At 33.4% G+C, this 19,225-nt stretch overlaps 1 protein-coding gene and 2 long non-coding RNA genes across 3 annotated transcripts; 2 read left to right on the top strand and 1 right to left on the bottom strand.

Moving 5' to 3' along the window:
* Nucleotides 1-955: 955 nt before the first annotated feature.
* On the top strand, nt 956-5,471 carry LOC142231271 (uncharacterized). Its single transcript, XM_075301887.1, has 3 exons — nt 956-988; nt 3,264-4,664; nt 4,773-5,471. Exons 1-3 carry the CDS (start codon nt 956-958, stop codon nt 5,469-5,471), a joined length of 2,133 nt encoding a protein of 710 aa, XP_075158002.1.
* A 7,081-nt stretch (nt 5,472-12,552) lies between these two features.
* On the bottom strand, nt 12,553-13,435 carry LOC142232371 (uncharacterized). Its single transcript, XR_012721107.1, has 3 exons — nt 13,124-13,435; nt 12,954-13,059; nt 12,553-12,888 (listed from the first exon to the last, which is right to left on the bottom strand). It is a non-coding gene; the product is annotated as an uncharacterized LOC142232371 (long non-coding RNA).
* Nucleotides 13,436-17,291: 3,856 nt separating this feature from the next.
* Nucleotides 17,292-17,692, top strand: LOC142230679 (uncharacterized). The gene is made up of 2 exons (XR_012720771.1): nt 17,292-17,422; nt 17,479-17,692. It is a non-coding gene; the product is annotated as an uncharacterized LOC142230679 (long non-coding RNA).
* The last annotated feature ends 1,533 nt before the right edge of the window (nt 17,693-19,225 follow it).

Here is a 19,225-nt window from a genome sequence, read left to right as displayed (position 1 = left end):
CGCAATAATTTATATATAAATATTATTCGAAAACAAAAAAGAAATATATGAATTTTAATAATGACGACCTGTGTCATTTTATTCTGAACATTATATATAAATGTTCTTCCCGCAATTTTTTGTTGTTTTTCAAATGTATTAGCTAATGCAATTATTAGCTTAATATTAATTACATTTCGAAAAAAAAACAATGCATATACTAAATTAAATTCCGCAAAAAGAGTTTGCTCAACCACAAAACACATTACCAACAATAATCCTCAAAATTAAAAACAGAAATAACCAAATCATTATGGCTTTAATCAAAAGATAATTTCTTTTATATAAATTAATCTATCTCAAAGGATTTTCGTTTTTTTGGCAAACCTCACTTTCAAAATTTCAATAAGAAACACAAATAATCATAAAAATCATACAATTCGCTATCATAATGAAATAAGCTTATAAAATCAACGCTTTTCACTTTGCATTTTTTTTGTTTTTTTTTTTATGTTCAGAGAACAACCATTAATCAATAATCAATTTTAGTCCATTTTGGTTTTCATATATACTCACATATATAAAAACTATTTAACTAATATATGATGAAAAAGCAATACTAAAAACTCCCTATGAAATGAAAAAAAAAACCTCGTAAAAATCACAATCTTTAATAACAAATAAAACCTATTTAACAAATTTCAGCATTCAGTTTTGCTTTCGATTTTTACTTAAAATGATGAAAAGAATATAAGCAAGAAACAAACCAAAATAAAACAACAACAACAAAAACAAACTAATACAACAAACAATACATTTAAATAAAATAATTAAATATATACAATTTTTTTTGTTTTTTTTTTTTTTTTGGAAAACTCGAATAAACTTAAAGCCATGAATACTTTAATAAATTATAAACACGATAATACAACCAAGAATACCAAATAAAACCAAATAAAAAAATCACTCAAACACAATGGAGTTTTATTTTAAAGAATTGTCAATAATGGTAAGTAAAATAATCGCGAGTGTAAACAATTGATATAATGAAATTACAATTAAACAAGTATATAGTACATAAGCTTCCTAGCCGAACTTACGGCCGTAAGTTCGGCTAGGACGAAGCTTATGTACCCTCCACCATGGATTGCGTAGAAACTTCTTCTAAACACTGTCATCCACAATCGTATCTTAAAACCTCCTAACACCGTCTTCTAAATTGTAAGTAAGTCCATACGTGGCATATATTTAATTAAAAAAGACCGATTAAATACGTCTATAATTCAGTTTGACAAAATTTTCTATAGAAATAAAATTTTAACAAAATTTTCTATAGAAATAAAATTTTTACAACATTTTTTATAGAAATAAAATTTTTAAATTTTTTATAGAAATAAAATTTTTACAAAATTTTTTATAGAAATAACATTTTAACAAAATTTTCTATAGAAATAAAATTTTGACAAATTTTTCTATAGAAATAAAAATTTTACAAAATTTTCTACAGAAATAAAATTTTGGTAGATTATTTTTAGCTCGAGTGGCAACCATGATTATGAACCAATATGGACCAATTTTTGTGTGATTGGGGATCGGCTATATACAACAATGGACTGAATAGTCTGCTGCCACTTTAACCTAACCTAACCTAACTATAGACCGATATGGACCAATTTTGGTATGGTTGTTAGCGGCCATATACTAACACCTCGTTCCAAATTTGAACCGGGTCGGATGAAATTTGCTTCTTTCTCTTTGAGGCTCCGCAAGCCAAATCTGTGGATCGGTTTATATGGGGGCTATATATAATTATGGACCGATGTGGACTAATATTTGCATGGTTGTTAGAGACCATATACCAACACCATGTTGGGAGCCACCGTGGTGCAATGGTTAGCATGCCCGCCTTGCATACACAAGGTCCTGGGTTCGACTCCTGCCTCGACCGAACACCAAAAAGTTTTTCAGCGGTGGATTATCCCACCTCAGTAATGCTGGTGACATTTCTGAGAGTTTCAAAGCTTCTCTAAGTGGTTTCACTGCAATGTGGAACGCCGTTCGGACTCGGCTATAAAAAGGAGGTCCCTTGTCATTGAGCTTAACATGGAATCGGGCAGAGAAGTTCACCAATGTGGTATCACAATGGACTGAATAGTCTAAGTGAGCCTGATACATCGGGCTGCCACCTAACCTAACCTAACACCATGTACCAAATTTCAGCCGGATCGGATGAAATTTGCTTCTCTTTCAGGCTCAGCAAGCCAAATCGGGGGATCGGTTTATATGGGGGCTATATATAATTATGGACCGATGTGGACCAATTTTTGCATGGTTGTTAGAGATCATATACCAACACCATGTACCAAATTTCAGCAGGATCGGATGAACTTTGCTTCTCTTTCAGGCTCCGCAAGCCAAATCGGGGGATCGGTTAATAAGGGGGCTATATATAATTATGGACCGATGTGGACTAATTTTTGCATGGTTATTAGAGACCATATACCAACACCATGTACCAAATTTCAGCAGGGTCGGATGAAATTTGCTTCTCTTTGAGGCTCCGCAAGCCAATAAGAGCCCCTTCAAACTATAAAAAAGTGCATTTTAAGGTAGTTGTAAAAGAATCATTGTGGTCAACTTAAACACGATTGTGTAGATGTTTGTTAATTTGATTAAAAATTTATAAATTCTTAGAAAAAAAATTTATAAATTCACATTTAACATAACTTTTTTCATTAATAAAAGGACGATGTTCATTTACACGTAGCAAGTTACATGTTGCAGCATCTATAAGCCGTTTGTTTATTCTCGAGGGAGGCAGCGCGTTTGGAAAAATATTTGAAAAAAAAATCGCTTTATTCCATTTGGAAAGTCGAAAATTGTTCACCCTATACCTTTCACAATTTTAAGCGTAATAACTATGTTTTCAGCACTTTATTTTCGTTTTTATTTAAATAAACGCTTGGCGTTTCACAAAATATAAAATGGCTCTTCTAGCAATAGTGATGGCAAAATACTTTCATATACAGTTGAAGCTCGGTTTAACGAACGATATATTGTCAGGCCCTTTCGTTATTTAGAAATATTCGTTAAATCGAACGGGAATATTAAATGTTAACTTTTATTGAAAATCGTAGTTTTTTTACCAGATGAGTAAAAATTCAGAAGCATATGGCAAAATTAAACTAAACAGGCATTTAAAAAAATATTACTTTAAATAATCCTTAAAAACTGATGAGCTTGATATACATATTAAAAAGATTGAACAGAAATTTCACGTAAAGATATTGAATTTAGAAATTAAAGAAACTAATTTAACCTTGAAATGGTTACACAAGCGTATAAAATCACACAAACAAACACTACGATCAGAGTACAAAAATTTCACCAAAAGACAAAATCGAAGATACATAGATATTATACATCGCGTAAAAAAGACACATTCAACAAAGATACAAAATTTGAACAGAAACCAACTTGACAAGTATAATTTTAAATTTAACCCGTCATGGTTTGTAAACAAAACTGACGTGGAATTCGCAGAAAACAGCAAATGGCTTCTTTCGTTGGGATCTAAATTTGCAATCCCTGTAAAAAACGACAACTTCTCAACAATAAACTTAATTGCTGACCTGGAGCAGTGGGTACAAACAATTACTGATGAAAGGGAAAAGGATATAAAAAGGAACAAAATTGCTAATAGGATCATGACCCACAAAAGAACTTCAAGGAATACTCAAAAAGAAAAGTTTATCTTAAACACATTTGAAGAAACAAGCAGATTCTTACGAAAACACAAAGAAATTATTGTGACGAAATCAGACAAAGGAAATAAAACAGTGATAATGTATAAGAAAGATTACGAAGAGAAAATGGAAAAACTATTAGACGACAAGACAACTTATAAGACAATAAGGGAGGATCCTACACAAAAACTTCAAAGGAAAAACAACAAAATAATAACGGATCTTTTCAAGAACGGCTACATCTCTGTGCAAGAAAAGTTTAAGCTGACATCCAATGCAGCGAACGCACCTAGACTATATGGGCTTCCAAAAATACATAAACTGAATATGCCTCTGCGACCAATATCGTCGTCAGTTGAAGTGCCATGTTACAACATGTCCAAGCATGTGGGTTCCATAATTAAAAATCTCATTTCGGAAAAATACAATATACAAAATTCATATGAACTAAAAGACAGATTAAAAAATGTATCTTTGGACGAAAACGACATACTAGTATCATTTGACGTGGTATCGTTGTTCACCAACATACCTATACACCTAGCGATAAAAAACATAATGACACAATGGAAAAGTTTAGAAACACACACTAAAATACCTAAGACACAATTCTTAAAACTACTTCAATTTTGTTTAAATGACAACAATTATTTTAAGTATGGAGAAATTCTGTACTATCAAACGTATGGCATGCCAATGGGAAACCCATTGTCTCCAACGATCGCCGACATAGTTTTGGATAATATGTTAGCAGAAACTATCAAAGAACTTAGTGAAAGAAACATTACAATAAAGTTTATAACTAAATATGTGGACGATTTATTTGCGGTAATTAAAAAAGAAGATGAAGATATAATACTTGCAACATTCAACAAATACCACAACAAACTTCAATTTACAATAGAAAAAGAAACCAACAACTGCTTGCCTTATTTGGACGTAAAGCTACATAGAAATAACGACAAAATTTCCACAGAATGGTACACAAAATCAATAGCTTCCGGAAGAATAATAAATTTTCATTCTACCCAACCTTTTAAACAAAAGATAAATACTGCAATGAGCCTAATCCAAAAATCAATAAAATTAAGTGATCAACAATTTCAGACAGCCAATTTAAAAAAGGTAGAAAATATTCTTCTTAAAAACTCATTCCCACAATATATTATAAATAACTTAATTAAGAAGTCTACAACACAAACACAAAAATCCCGAAATAATACGGATGATAACAAAACACTTGGCAACACCATGAAATATTATAGCATTTCATATATCCCAAAGCTAACAGAAACAACAATGCTAAAAGATATAGTAGAAGACCAACAAACAACATTCGCTCACAAACCCAACAAAACATTAAGTACGATATTCACCCAAACCAAAACAAAAATAGAGAAAACGCAACAAAGCAATGTTGTATATGAAATCAAGTGCATAGGCAATGATGAACAACCATGCAACAAATACTATGTTGGGACAACTAAACGTAGCTTAGCGACAAGAGTAACAGAACATGAAGCAGACATAAGAAAAGGCAGACATACAACAGCTTTAGCACAACACTGCATTGAGTTGGGACATAAAGCAGACTTTGAGAGTGTCAAAATCTTAGACAAAGAGAGAAAGGAGAATAAACGTTATACTCTAGAGAGTCTAAGAATACAACAAAGAGTTCAATGTGCAATAAACAGAAAAGAAGACAAAGATAACACTAATGCTGCCTATACATTAGCTATTATTTAGTTTACGTCCAATCTTCTATGATCGTAGTCATAAGGAAAAACATCTGTGATATTTTAATTTAGTTTTGTAATTATTTTTGAAATTATTTTAAATATTTGTTTAATGTCGTGGTGTTCCTGTGCCGTTACTTTTTACAATTTAAAATCAATTTTAAAAAATATGACAAAAGACTAAATGTAAGTTTAGAGTTTAGCTTATGATACGCTACATAGAAGTAATTGTATGTTATATTTTTTTCTGTTTACAATATGGTTGCCAGATTTCAATAAAAAATTCATCCCAGAAGAAGTTGGAAATCACCAACGAAACGTCGGATGTAAATATGAAATAAAGTCTTTTTATTTGCATATTGAGAGACCTTGAAAGCCCATTTTAGAACAGATCTAAAAATAACCAAAAATAAAGAATAAGAAGGTCGTACCAAAAAATTAACAACAAAATATCTAGGTTAGGTTAGGTTGAAAAGAGGATCCAAGATTCGCTGTCTCAGGAGAGCCTGTATACACCCATGAAAATACCTTCTTAGACGAATTCCCTGATTTGTTTCCAGTACCCAGTTTCAAGATGGGCCAGGCATAACTATTACACTATTACTCTGCTGCTCCTATCGGCATAGATGTACTCTCAACGCTAGATTACAGTTTCGGCCGAACACCAAGAAAGTTTTTCAGCGGTAATTTATCCCTCTATGTAATTATGCTGATATTCCTGTGCATTTCATAGTTTTTCTTCAGCTATAAGAAGGAGGTACTTCGTCATTGAGATATATATAAAATCGGGTAGCACTCATTAATAAGAGAAAAATTCACCACCTGCCCAACTGGCGATCCTACGAAAATTTCGTGCATATTACCACCTATCACAGGACTAGTACCATGGCTCCAGTTGATTTATATTCTCCATTGATTTTAAAATCTTATTGGATCTAGACATATAAAGGGTGATTTGTTAAGAGCTTGATAACTTTTAAAAAAAAAAAAACGCATAAAATTTGCAAAATCTCATCGGTTCTTTATTTGAAACGTTAGATTGGTCCATGACATTTACTTTTTGAAGATAATTTCATTTAAATGTTGACCGCGGCTGCGTCTTAGGTGGTCCATTCGGAAAGTCCAATTTTGGGCAACTTTTTCGAGCATTTCGGCCGGAATAGCCCGAATTTCTTCGGAAATGTTGTCTTCCAAAGCTGGAATAGTTGCTGGCTTATTTCTGTAGACTTTAGACTTGACGTAGCCCCACAAAAAATAGTCTAAAGGCGTCAAATCGCATGATCTTGGTGGCCAACTTACCGGTCCATTTCTTGAGATGAATTGTTCTCCGAAGTTTTCCCTCAAAATGGCCATAGAATCGCGAGCTGTGTGGCATGTAGCGCCATCTTGTTGAAACCACATGTCAACCAAGTTCAGTTCTTCCATTTTTGGCAACAAAAAGTTTGTTAGCATCGAACGATAGCGATCGCCATTCACCGTAACGTTGCGTCCAACAGCATCTTTGAAAAAATACGGTCCAATGATTCCACCAGCGTACAAACCACACCAAACAGTGCATTTTTCGGGATGCATGGGCAGTTCTTGAACGGCTTCTGGTTGCTCTTCACTCCAAATGCGGCAATTTTGCTTATTTACGTAGCCATTCAACCAGAAATGAGCCTCATCGTAAAGCGCGAAACACATTTCGAACCGAACACTGATTTTGGTAATAAAATTCAATGATTTGCAAGCGTTGCTCGTTAGTAAGTCTATTCATGATGAAATGTCAAAGCATACTGAGCATCTTTCTCTTTGACACCATGTCTGAAATCCCACGTGATCTGTCAAATACTAATGCATGAAAATCCTAACCTCAAAAGAATCACCCTTTACCAATGGGTCAGCATATTCCAAATTTTTTCCTTCCTTGTGTAATTGGGATGCGCAAAATAAGGGTTTGTCCCAGACTGGTTAATGAGGACCTGTCTAGTCCTACTAAGTTCTCCTAGGTCATGTCCTTTGGAATGAGTTCAAGCCGTGTCCTACAGTGTAAATGTACACCGTCAATGACAAACCCGTGTTAAAATGGTCGGTCCCGTCCATACGTTTCGACCAGGTCTGGAACTGGTCCATTCACATCAGGGAGTAGTCCTGTACCGGTTCTGGGGTATATCCATTTTCCGTAGCGGAGCTGTCTCTCTATCTAACCTAAGTTTACACAGTTATCCGGCCATTGAATTTGTGTTTCCAAACATTTGATGGAATCTAAATACCTTGGGACATTTCCGACTTAAGCCACTCTCACAATCGTGAAATATTGCTGGTTTTTAGTGGTCAATTTTCTTAAGATTAAAAGTGTTTTCGTTAAATCGAACGTAAATTTTGTTCGACCGATCGTAATTTAGAATACTCAATGTTATGAATTTGGACGTTCGTTAAATTGGATTTTCGCTAAATGGGATATTCGTTAAACAGAGCGTCGACTGTACATTTTGTACTTTTTGATATGCTTCCCCCATCCAGCGTTGCCAGAATTGTTTCACCAAAAACCGCTAGATTTGCCCAAAAAAATAGCTAAAAAAAGCTAAAAAAATGTTAAAAAATAGCTAGAAAAAAAAGCTAAATTTTTTTGTATCAAAAGTCACATTTTTGATTGAAATTTAACAAACTTAAAGGCTTTATTTCACTTACAATGCATATTATTTTCATTTTAATTCCACTTCTGTGAGACTGTAACAATATCTAAGGCATATTAGCTCTATTTGCGTATTCGATACATTTTGATTACTATCACAAACTTTTTACTGGAAGTCCGACTTTATCGTCTTTTGGACAAGGAAAACAGTTTATATAAAAGAAATTCACAAATGCTATTATAACCAAAATTCGCGTTCGTATTTTAAGGAGACGACAATATTTTTTCAGTGCACAAAGCTATTCACATCTACTATTTTAATTTAGTAATATCGTAATAACTTTAGAATATTATAATAACATAAAAAGGATAAACGACTCAAATGATAATATTCCCAATAATTTACTGACCGAGTATCTAACAAATTTGTATGGTAATAGTAGATTTAAAGTTTACGATAACTTTTATGTATATAATGAAAAAACTTTACAACAAGGTGTATTTGCTACAAAAATGCCCGCATAATGGCTGGACTCATTATTAATGTTTCAACTGAGCTTTGAAATATGGGGAAACCCTTATACTTGCAGCAAGGCTTAGATAAAAACGCCGATTTATCCATATTTCAATAGAAACATGTCGAAAATAAAAAAAAGCCAAAAATAGCTAAAATGGTCATGAAAAAAAGCCAGAAAAAAAGCTAAAAGCTAAATTCATTTTTTTCCCGCTAAACGTCTTCAAAAAAAGCCAAATCTAGCGGGAAAAAAGCTAAATTGGCAACGCTGCCCCCATCACAGTTCGTGATTGTTGTAGTGACATTTACGAGTCTGTGATAGCGATGATAATGAAATGGAACTTTGAAATGCTGACAGGGTAAGAGTAAATTTCATCAGATATACACAATCCTATCTAATTGCAGATGAAAAACATATCTCCCAGTCGACATTGGTCTTATGGTCGTTTATACTGAAAGAAGACATCAATTTGTTAATAAACAAGTAAGTAAGATGGTAACACAAACTATGATGGTGAAGAGTATAATATAGTCGGCCACGCCCGACTTTAGACTTTCCTTACTTGTTTAGAACATAATTTTGCCAACTTGAATATTATCCAAATCCATTGAAAAACTTTGAATTCTAGCATTTTTCAACGGTATGTGCTTATTGGGTTGTGTCTAAGCTTATGTACTGTTCACACCATATTTTTAATTCATATAACATGTCTGTGTTGGATATGCACCTTATAATATGTATTGTTACGTTTTTATATTGAGGCGTATTTAATTACCCGATAATTAAAACACAGTTCTTTTCAAATAACAACAATCTACAATTTATTTGTTTAACTGATTGGTTTCACTTATTTGCTCTACGATGTGTACTGTATAAACTTTAGCTTACGACTGACTTGACTGCACCCTCCGCCCGGGGCTTATATACCGTGATTTGACGATTTCGAAAATTCTGGATAGTCTGGCCTACAACCATCTAGAACTATCTTGATACAATTTATCTAACACCACATATTCAACTGGTTATCTTCATTGCCTACAGCCATCTGGAATGTTCTATCGGCGTTATTTTACAGGTGATATGGCACACATACTTTTTAGGCTTATGCTAATAATCTAGTGTATTCTACTAGATTAGGTAGATGTCGTGCAGGCATAACATAAGTCAATAAGTAAAACAAAAGGCGTTACTTTTACAATGAACGATTGGAAACACAAAAGATGTTTAAGAAAGTACTAGAAAATAAAGAAACGACTCTAACAAGTTATGACGTAATTTTATCGTTACAATTTGAAATTTAAATTAATTGAATTAATTACCATAAGCATTTTGGATTAAGGGGTACATGTTTATGGAAGTTTTATCACAATCTGAACAAAAATGTCTGATATTAGGTGCTATATTTGATTCTGCACCTATAGAGTATGCCACTAATATTGAGTCGATTAATAAAAAAGAGGAAATTGTTCAATTAATGTGGGTAATTAATCCAAATTTGTGAAATTTGGAATATATCTTTATGTAAGTGCTACATGTAAGTCAACTACGATCGGCTAATAATTCAAAATTTGAAAATTGATTTTCAATAACAGGTTGGCTGATAAGTTCCCGGTTTAACATACAAAAAAAAAACACATTTTTTTTGTCAAAATTCGTTTTTATTATTCAACATAGTTCCCTTCAAGAGCGATACAACGATTATAACGACTTTCCAATTTCTTGATACCATTTTGGTAGTACTCCTTCGGTTTTGCCTCAAAATAGGCATCAGTTTCGGCGATGACCTCTTCATTGCAGCCAAATTTTTTCCCTGAAGCAATTCGAAGCCAAATTCATGAATTTTTGCCATCGTTCTCAATGACTTGTGGCATGGTGCGATGTCTTGGTGGAACAACACTTTTTTCTTCTTCATATGGGGCCGTTTTGCCGCGATTTCGATCTTCATACGCTCGAATAACGCCATATAATACTCACTGTTGATGGTATTTCCCTTCTCAAGATAATCGATAAAAATTATTCCATGCGCATCCCAAAAAACAGAGGCCATTACTTTGCCAGCGGACTTTTGAGTCTTTCCACGCTTCGGAGATGGTTCACCGGTCGCTGTCCACTCAGCCGACTGTCGATTGGACTCAGGAGTGTAGTGATGGAGCCATGTTTCATCCATTGTCACATATCGACGGAAAAACTCGGGTGTCTGACGAATTAACAGCTGCAAACACCGCTCAGAATCATCAACACGTTGCTGTTTTTGGTCAAATGTGAGCTCGCGCGGCACCCATTTTGCACAGAGCTTCCGCATATCCAAATATTGATTAATCCCAATAAACACAAACGTTTGAAAAATGCTAAATTTCAACAATTTTTCAAACATTTTTTCAAAGGATTATGGTAATATTCAAGTTGAGAAATTGTTGAGAAAATCGCGTTCTCAACAAAAAACAGACATTACCCTCAACAGTGAAATTCAACACATTAGCAATAATATATCAAGTGTTATCCTCAAATTGAAATGCATCGCTACTCAATAATTTGTCAAACAATTTTCGATGCGAGTCAAATTCAAAATTAACATCGTTGCAAATACTTTTCAACCTAAATTTGTATGAATGATATACTCACTTCAAATTGAAAGTCAAAGCCAAAATTCTATGCATTTTGTATAACTTATTCATTTTCATCAAAATAAAATATATAATAATACACTACATAATACACTACAATCATAAGCGTAGGAAGGCCTCTGGGGAGGGGGCTTAGACCCCCCCAGAAAAAATTTAGCCCCCCCCCCCCAGAATTTTAAATCCTATTTACGATTTTACATTTTTATAAAAATTAAAGAAGTCTATACAACCGCACAAAGTTCCGCTAAAGACTTTCATGCAAAATCGAACTACTTGGGTAGTGGTAGCAGTTGCCGACTGCAATGTTTGAAGTCTGATATTTATGAAATAGAGCTATGATTGAACTTATGGTTTAGTTGAATAACTAAAGCTCCTTTATTATATTGTTTAGTCTGGTTTAGTCATCTTAAATTAATATCTTAATAATGCTGCAAAAAAGAGTCGCCAAAAAAGAAGTGAAAATGTTCTTTTTGGGTCCGGAAGTGGTGCAAAATTGGCGGAGAAGCGATGAATGTAATAGGAACTCGTCATAGAACGAATGTCCACCGTTTCAACAGCCGTTGCAATAAATTGGCATCACTTCTTACGGTGTGATCCGAATTCAGAGTTTTGAATGTGAATTAAAAAATTGTGTGATATTTTCCGAAATAAATAATTTTTATTTATTCGTTTTTTATTTGATTTTTGGTCGACCTTTTGTTAGAATTATATAAATATTTATAAAGACCTCGAGCTTCAAGAAACTTTAATTTATAATAATTTTTATATTTTTTTATGATTTTTAATGCATTCTAACGATTGTTTGAATATTTTCAAAAATTATCGATTTTTCTATAATGGATTTAGCATTTTTGTGGCAAAATTTGAATAATTCTTACCATTTTATTTATTCTTACTCTTTTTTTAAACTATTTGAAAAAAGAAAACAAAAATTACGCTTTAAAATATGAAAAAACTGAAGTAAAAAACTTCCTGTGTAGTTAATATAATTAACTTCTTTGTGAGGACATTTTTGGAAGTGCTTTTAAAGTTCTGCCTTTAAAACAAATCCCAATTTTTTTGCTGGGAAAAGTGTAGAACTACTTTTAGTTGCTGTATTATATATTATTTTTGTATTCTTTTTTATGGAATAAAACAATAATTGAACCTATAAGTTCAGTATATAAATTTTTAGCTAGGGGGGCTATAGCCCCCCCTAGGAAAATTATCTAGCTACGCTAATGACTACAATACCAATTGATAAATTATAATCTTATTAAACATATCAACATTTAAGAACAAAAAAAAAACAAACAACAAAACTTGAAATATCTTAAACATTATTAGTAAACACTTTTGCATTGATAATTCGACTTCCTTCCTTTTGGTGTCATAAAACAGCATTAAAATATATTAACATGCGGGCAATTTGAAATTTGGACCGCGTGTTAGAATTGATTTCCAGCAGAAGGAATTCACAAAATATCCATTCTAAACTGATAATAGCATATGAATTAATGTGATGCACATTTTCATCCAGAAGTTGTTGATTTCAACAATTTGTTGTTTTTAACAATTTTAATTGGTTGCACTTGTAATGTTTCTGGAAACTTTTTCTTGTCGATAAGCCACTCATTTTTCATTGGTCAGCTTCTTAATGTTTGCAAGAATGTAGCATCCAAAGATTTTAGTTTTCTGCAAAGAGATTTAAATTTAGTGACTTCTCTAAAGTGTTGATTTAATTTTTCATATTGACGTACCAATTATTATAAACTATTTGAAGCAGTTCCAGTTAATTGTCCACCATTTTTTCATCAGTCAGCTTTTTAATGTTTTCAAGAACGTAGAATCCATAATTTTAGTTTTCTGCAAAGAGATATACATTTAGTGACTTCCTTAAAGTTTTATTTAATTTTTTATTTTCACTTACCTATTTTTATAAACTATTTGGTTATTTGTCTAAAATTTTCCATTTTTTAATTTCTTGCAATTGACCACGAACTTCGTTGCACAAATAAGTATTGAAAACCACATGGTTTTTTCGTTGCATTTTAGGGTAGTGTTTTGTCAAAGTTTTCTCATATTATCTTCAACACCTTTTCAAAGATTTCGTCAACATTTTGGCAAATTGGAAGTAATTCGCAAACAATTTGAAGATGTATTGAAGATGAGCTATTTCAAGTCAAGTTGAATTTATGTTGAAAATTATATTTACCCTCAAACTGAAAAGTTGTTGCATTTGAAAAACGCTCATCCTGTGTTTATTGGGATGATATGACCAACACGTTCCTATGATATCTTTAAGGCCTCTGCTATCTCGATTAACTTCATGTTACGGCCATTCAAAATCATTTTGTGGATTTTTTTGATGTTGTCGTCGGTAACCACCTCTTTCGGGCGTCCACGGCGTTCACCGTCCTCCGTGCTCATTTCGCCACGATTGAATTTTGCATACCAATCAATTATTGTTGATTTCCCAAGGGCAGAGTCCGGAAACTCATTATCAAGCCAAGTTTTTGCTTGCTTTGCCACCATATTTTTCCCTTCAGAAAACAGTATTTTATCAAAACACGAAATTCCTTTTTTTCCATTTTTTCACAATAACAAAAGTTGATTCACAAAAGACGCTCTATCTCACAAACTAATTGACTTACAGACGTCAAATTTTGACACGTATCATTTGAAGGTTGGTACTATAAACAAATAATATTCATTTAATACTAGCGACGCCATCTACGTGTCAGACCAGGGACTTATCAGCCAACCTGTTATAAATATTTGTTGGAAAATGCTCAAAACAAAGATTTCGTATTTATTCCGCGCTAACGTTTTTTATATGGAGTATAGTATGGAGTACTAGGCATTAGCTAGAATTCGCAAAAATGCTTGCGAACGTCTTCCAGTAACAATTTAAGGTCGGTATTAAGTTCGAGTTTAGCCGCTAAAATATCCATTTTTTCACTAAAGTGAAAACTGACGGCCTTATTCATAAAATATCATTAACGTGCACTCTAAACCAGTGATAGCTATCACGCTCTTTGTATTCTATAAGCCTTATATAAAAATAGGTATTCATTAATAACACTATTATAAAGGGTGATTCTTTTGAGGTTAGGAGTTTCATGCATTAGTATTTGACAGATCACGTGGGATTTCAGACATGGTGTCAAAGAGAAAGATGCTCAGTATGCTTTGACATTTCATCATGAATAGACTTACTAACGAGCCACAACGTCGAATTTTCAGTGAATGGGCCCTAGAAAAGTTGGCAGAAAATCCGCTTTTTTATCGACAAATTTTGTTCAGCGATGAGGCTCATTTCTGGTTGAATGGCTACGTAAATAAGCAAAATTGCCGCATTTGGAGTGAAGAGCAACCAGAAGCCGTTCAAGAACTGCCCATGCATCCCGAAAAATGCACTGTTTGGTGTGGTTTGTACGCTGGTGGAATCATTGGACCGTATTTTTTCAAAGATGCTGTTGTTGTTTTTCAAAGATGCTATCGTTCGATGCTAACAAACTTTTTGTTGCCAAAAATGGAAGAACTGAACTTGGTTGACATCTGGTTTCAACAAGATGGCGCAACATGCCACACAGCTCTCGATTCTATGGCCATTTTGAGGGAAAACTTCGGAGAACAATTCATCTCAAGAAATGGACCGGTAAGTTGGCCACCAAGATCATGCGATTTGACGCCTTTAGATTATTTTTTGTGGGGCTACGTCAAGTCTAAAGTCTACAGAAATAAGCCAGCAACTATTCCAGCTTTGGAAGACAACATTTCCGAAGAAATTCGGGCTATTCCGGCCGAAATGCTCGAAAAAGTTGCCCAAAATTGGACTTTCCGAATGGACCACCTAAGACGCAGCCGCGGTCAACATTTAAATGAAATTATCTTCAAAAAGTAAATGTCATGGACCAATCTAACGTTTCAAATAAAGAACCGATGAGATTTTGCAAATTTTATGCGTTTTTTTTTTTTAAAAAGTTATCAAGCTCTTAACAAATCACCCTTTAGTTATCATGTGTTTTTAGTGATCAGGTGGCAACACATGTCGTTACATCTTCAGAGAGGATGAAAACACAAGAGAACGAAAAGCGCTCTTCTACAAAAACAACAAATGTTAACCGTATAGATGTCGCACAATGCCTGCAACTTTGATATTACCGACGTTGCGGTCGAAGCGCTGTTTTGATAAATTCTTTGTAAAGGCATCGGCAGTTATAACTTCAAATTGTCTGCCAAAAAATTTAATAGAATGATAAGATTTATATAAAAGAACATTCGTTATTACAAAGTAGGTTCTAAATCATAGTTTCCTTACGTTTCGTAAAGCCGGCAGAGAACTGAACTGGGTGACGCCGGCGCAAACTGTGTGATATTTGAGAGAAGCGCCGACAAAAACTGCATGATATTGGAGGCATTTTCCTCATGACTGCCACCTATTGACGCAGTTTCGTCCTCTTGTCTTTTTATTCTCTCTGACATCTTATCATTTTCATCGTAGTGATGAAGACGAATTATAACCGGTTGATCTTAATAAAAATATTGTCTCAACATTTTAATGATTTTGTGGCGAAACATAATTTTCCAAGCTAAATTAATTTATACAGAATGCATTACTCACAATATACAATCATTTTATAATCAGTCCAAGGCATATTAATTAAAGGTAAAGTCACGAGCAAGCGTGTGTACCCCCCCATGATATTAATAATGTCAAACTAAAATGGCAGATCACTCAAGTTTTGTTTGTATGTGTAGTGTTGTTGTGTTTGTGTATGTGTAGTGTTGTTGTATTGTTGAATGCATATATAAAACATCAACATTGTTGAATACTAAACGTAAACAAAGCCTTTGACAAGATGAATGTCGATATTAGTCACCTGATTGCATGACTTTACCTCTTTAATATGCCTTGTAATCAGTCAATATGTTAGTATCAATATTAGTATTAATCGAACCGGATTGTATTCGAATATAAAGTCTATTGTTATTAAAAACACATCACTAATCTAATGGAATTCATCTATTCAATTTCGCGAAATTTTTACAATTTAAGGCCGGTATGCAACTCTAGCGAAAAATTTCATTCCCATAAGAAATGCATTGCTATTTATGCTAACGAAATTTTCGGTAGCATTTAATTTCGTAAGCTGGTAAGCACCTCTATTGCGCTTTATGCGCTTTACAGACTATCAGTTATTCCGGACGGAATGTCGGTGTTTGTAAAGAATCTTACAGTGTGTCGGATCGGTACGACATGTCGGCGATGACGAAATAATCGGTAAATGTGTTATCGATCCCATAAACATGCAGCAGTATCGATTATGCCTTCGGACCTAACTTATAATGTGCACAATATATGGGATATGTTCGACACGAGTACTGTCGTCCGGAATAACTGATTGTCTGTAAAGCGCATTACACACTATCAGTTATTCCGGACGACAGTGCTCGTGTCGAACATATCCCATATATTGTGCACATTATAAGTTAAGTCCGAAGGCATAATCGATACTGCTGCATGTTCATGGGATCGATAACACATTTACCGATTATTTAGTCGTCGCCGACAAGTCGTATCGATCCGACACACTGTAAGATTCTTTACAAACACCGACATTCCGTCCGGAATAACTGATATTCTGTAAAACGCATAATGAAAATAACAGGGTTTTCAAAAGCATATTTTGGCAGCAAACATTTAATTTATTACAATCATTGTGTGCGTAAAAGTTTTAAAACGTCTGTAAATAATAAACAATTTATTTGAGGAATATTTGGAACATATATTAACAATTTTTAAAAGCGATTAGCTGGTTTAAAATTTGTGTACACAGCCCAGTTTTTTTGTTGTAGACTTAAATAAATTTTTGCTACCGAAAATTTCGCTAGAGGTGCATACCGGCTTTTACCAAAGACTTGTTAAAGGTTTGGTAAGCTATTAATTGTTTATGAATGCTATTTTTCACGAAATAGTTTATCAATCGTTTCCCTGCCAGCATTTCAAAGTTCCATTTCATCCTCATCGTTACCACAGACTCGTAAATGTCACTTCAACCATCATGAAAAGGTACATCAAAAAGTACGTGAAAGTATTTTGCCATCCCTACTACGATTTTATTTTTTGTGAAACGCCAAGCGCAACCAGCTTGTTATATTTTAATTAAATAAAAACGAAAATAAAGTTCTGAAAACATAGATTATACGCTTAAAATTGCGAAAGGTATATTGGTGAACAATTTTTGATTTTCCAAATGGAATAAAGTGATTGTTTTTCAGATATTTTACAGACATGCTGCTTCCATCAAATAAAAACACTAGTTGATAGACGCTGCAACATGTAACTCGCTACTTGTAACTCAACATCATCATTAATGCCAAAAATTATTTAAAATGTAATGTGATAGTGGTATAAATGTTATATTTTTAAGAATTTGTAAATGTTTACACAAATTAATAAATATCTAAACAAACGTGTTTTACTCGACCACAATGATTCTTTTACAACTATCTTAAAATGCACTTTTTCTGATTGTTTGGAGGGTCCCTTATTGGCGTCGTTCTAAATTGATCTATAAAGGCACCTAATAATTGCACTCATGCGAAACCTTTTTGTAGTTACTTTTGCGTGGTATAACTTCTCAATAGTGACGGCGCTTTTCCGACGAGTTTTTGATATCGTATACGATTGTTTTCGACGTGGTGGAGATTCTCAGAAGTGTCGTCAAATTCCAAAAATGTTGGCAGGGTTATAAACGTCAATTAACTTTTTATGAATACGGCTGTAAAAATCAGTAAAAAAGGCATACAATTATACATATTAGTTGCAGATTTCATTATAACTTGATGGGGAATAGTACAAAGCAAATTTTCACAAAGTTTGTATTCCTTAAAATGGATTATTAAAAAAAGTAATCGTGAAAATTTTACGATTTTAGCGGCTAAAGGCCGATATGCACCTCTAGCGAAATTTTCGGTAGCAAAAATTTATTTAAGTCTACAACAAAAAAACAGGGCTGTGTACACAAATTTTAAACCAGCTAATCGCTTTTAAAAATTGTTAATATATGTTCCAAATATTCCTTAAATAAATTGTTTATTATTTACAGACCTCTTAAAACTTTTACGCACACAATGTAATAAATTAAGAGTTTGCTGCCAAAATATGCTTTTGACAACCCTGTTATTTTCATTAGAGGTGCGTACCAGCTTACGAAATTGAACGCTACCGAAAATTTCGTTAGCATAAATAGCAATGCATTTCTTATGGGAATGAAATTTTTCGCTAGAGGTGCATACCGGCCTTAAACTCGAACTTAATACCCACCTTTACCATGCACTATTTTACTGATTTTTGAAATCTAAAAACTTGTAGTCTGAACGGCGCATTTAGAATCTATTGTTGCATAGCCATTTGTATTTCTCTAAAATTCCCAAAAAGCCTTTCAAATAAGAGGATTTAGTGAACGACATGTTTTTCTTGCCAAAGGCCGGTATGCACCTCTAGCGAAATTTTCGATAGCAAAAATTTGTTTAAGTCTACAACAAAAAAACAGGGCTGTGTACACAAATTTTAAACCAGCTAATCGCTTTTAAAAATTGTTAATATATGTTCCAAATATTTCTCAAATAAATTGTTTATTATTTACAGACCTTTTAAAACTTTTACGCACACAATGATTGTAATAAATTAAATGTTTGCTGCCGAAATATGCTTTTGACAACCCTGTTATTTTCATTAGAGGTGCGTACCAGCTTACGAAATTGAACGCTACCGAAAATTTCATTAGCATAAATAGCAATGCATTTCTTATGGGAATGAAATTTTTCGCTAGAGGTTCATACCGGCCTCAAGGCTAACCGTTTTAGTAATAGGACAATGGTTTAATTTTTAATACAAAATAATCTAAGTATAGCAATACTCTTATTGGATTTGGTTTGTGAACTTGCTGTAACAAATTTGTGGTATTGCCAGATTCGCATCATGTGATTTTCCAACACTGGCCCCATTAGTTATTTTACAACA

Source organism: Haematobia irritans, chromosome 3 (genome assembly GCF_050003625.1).
Source record: "Haematobia irritans isolate KBUSLIRL chromosome 3, ASM5000362v1, whole genome shotgun sequence".
In the NCBI taxonomy this organism is placed as follows: Eukaryota; Metazoa; Arthropoda; class Insecta; order Diptera; family Muscidae; genus Haematobia; species Haematobia irritans.
This window is presented reverse-complemented; position numbering and strand designations above follow the sequence as displayed.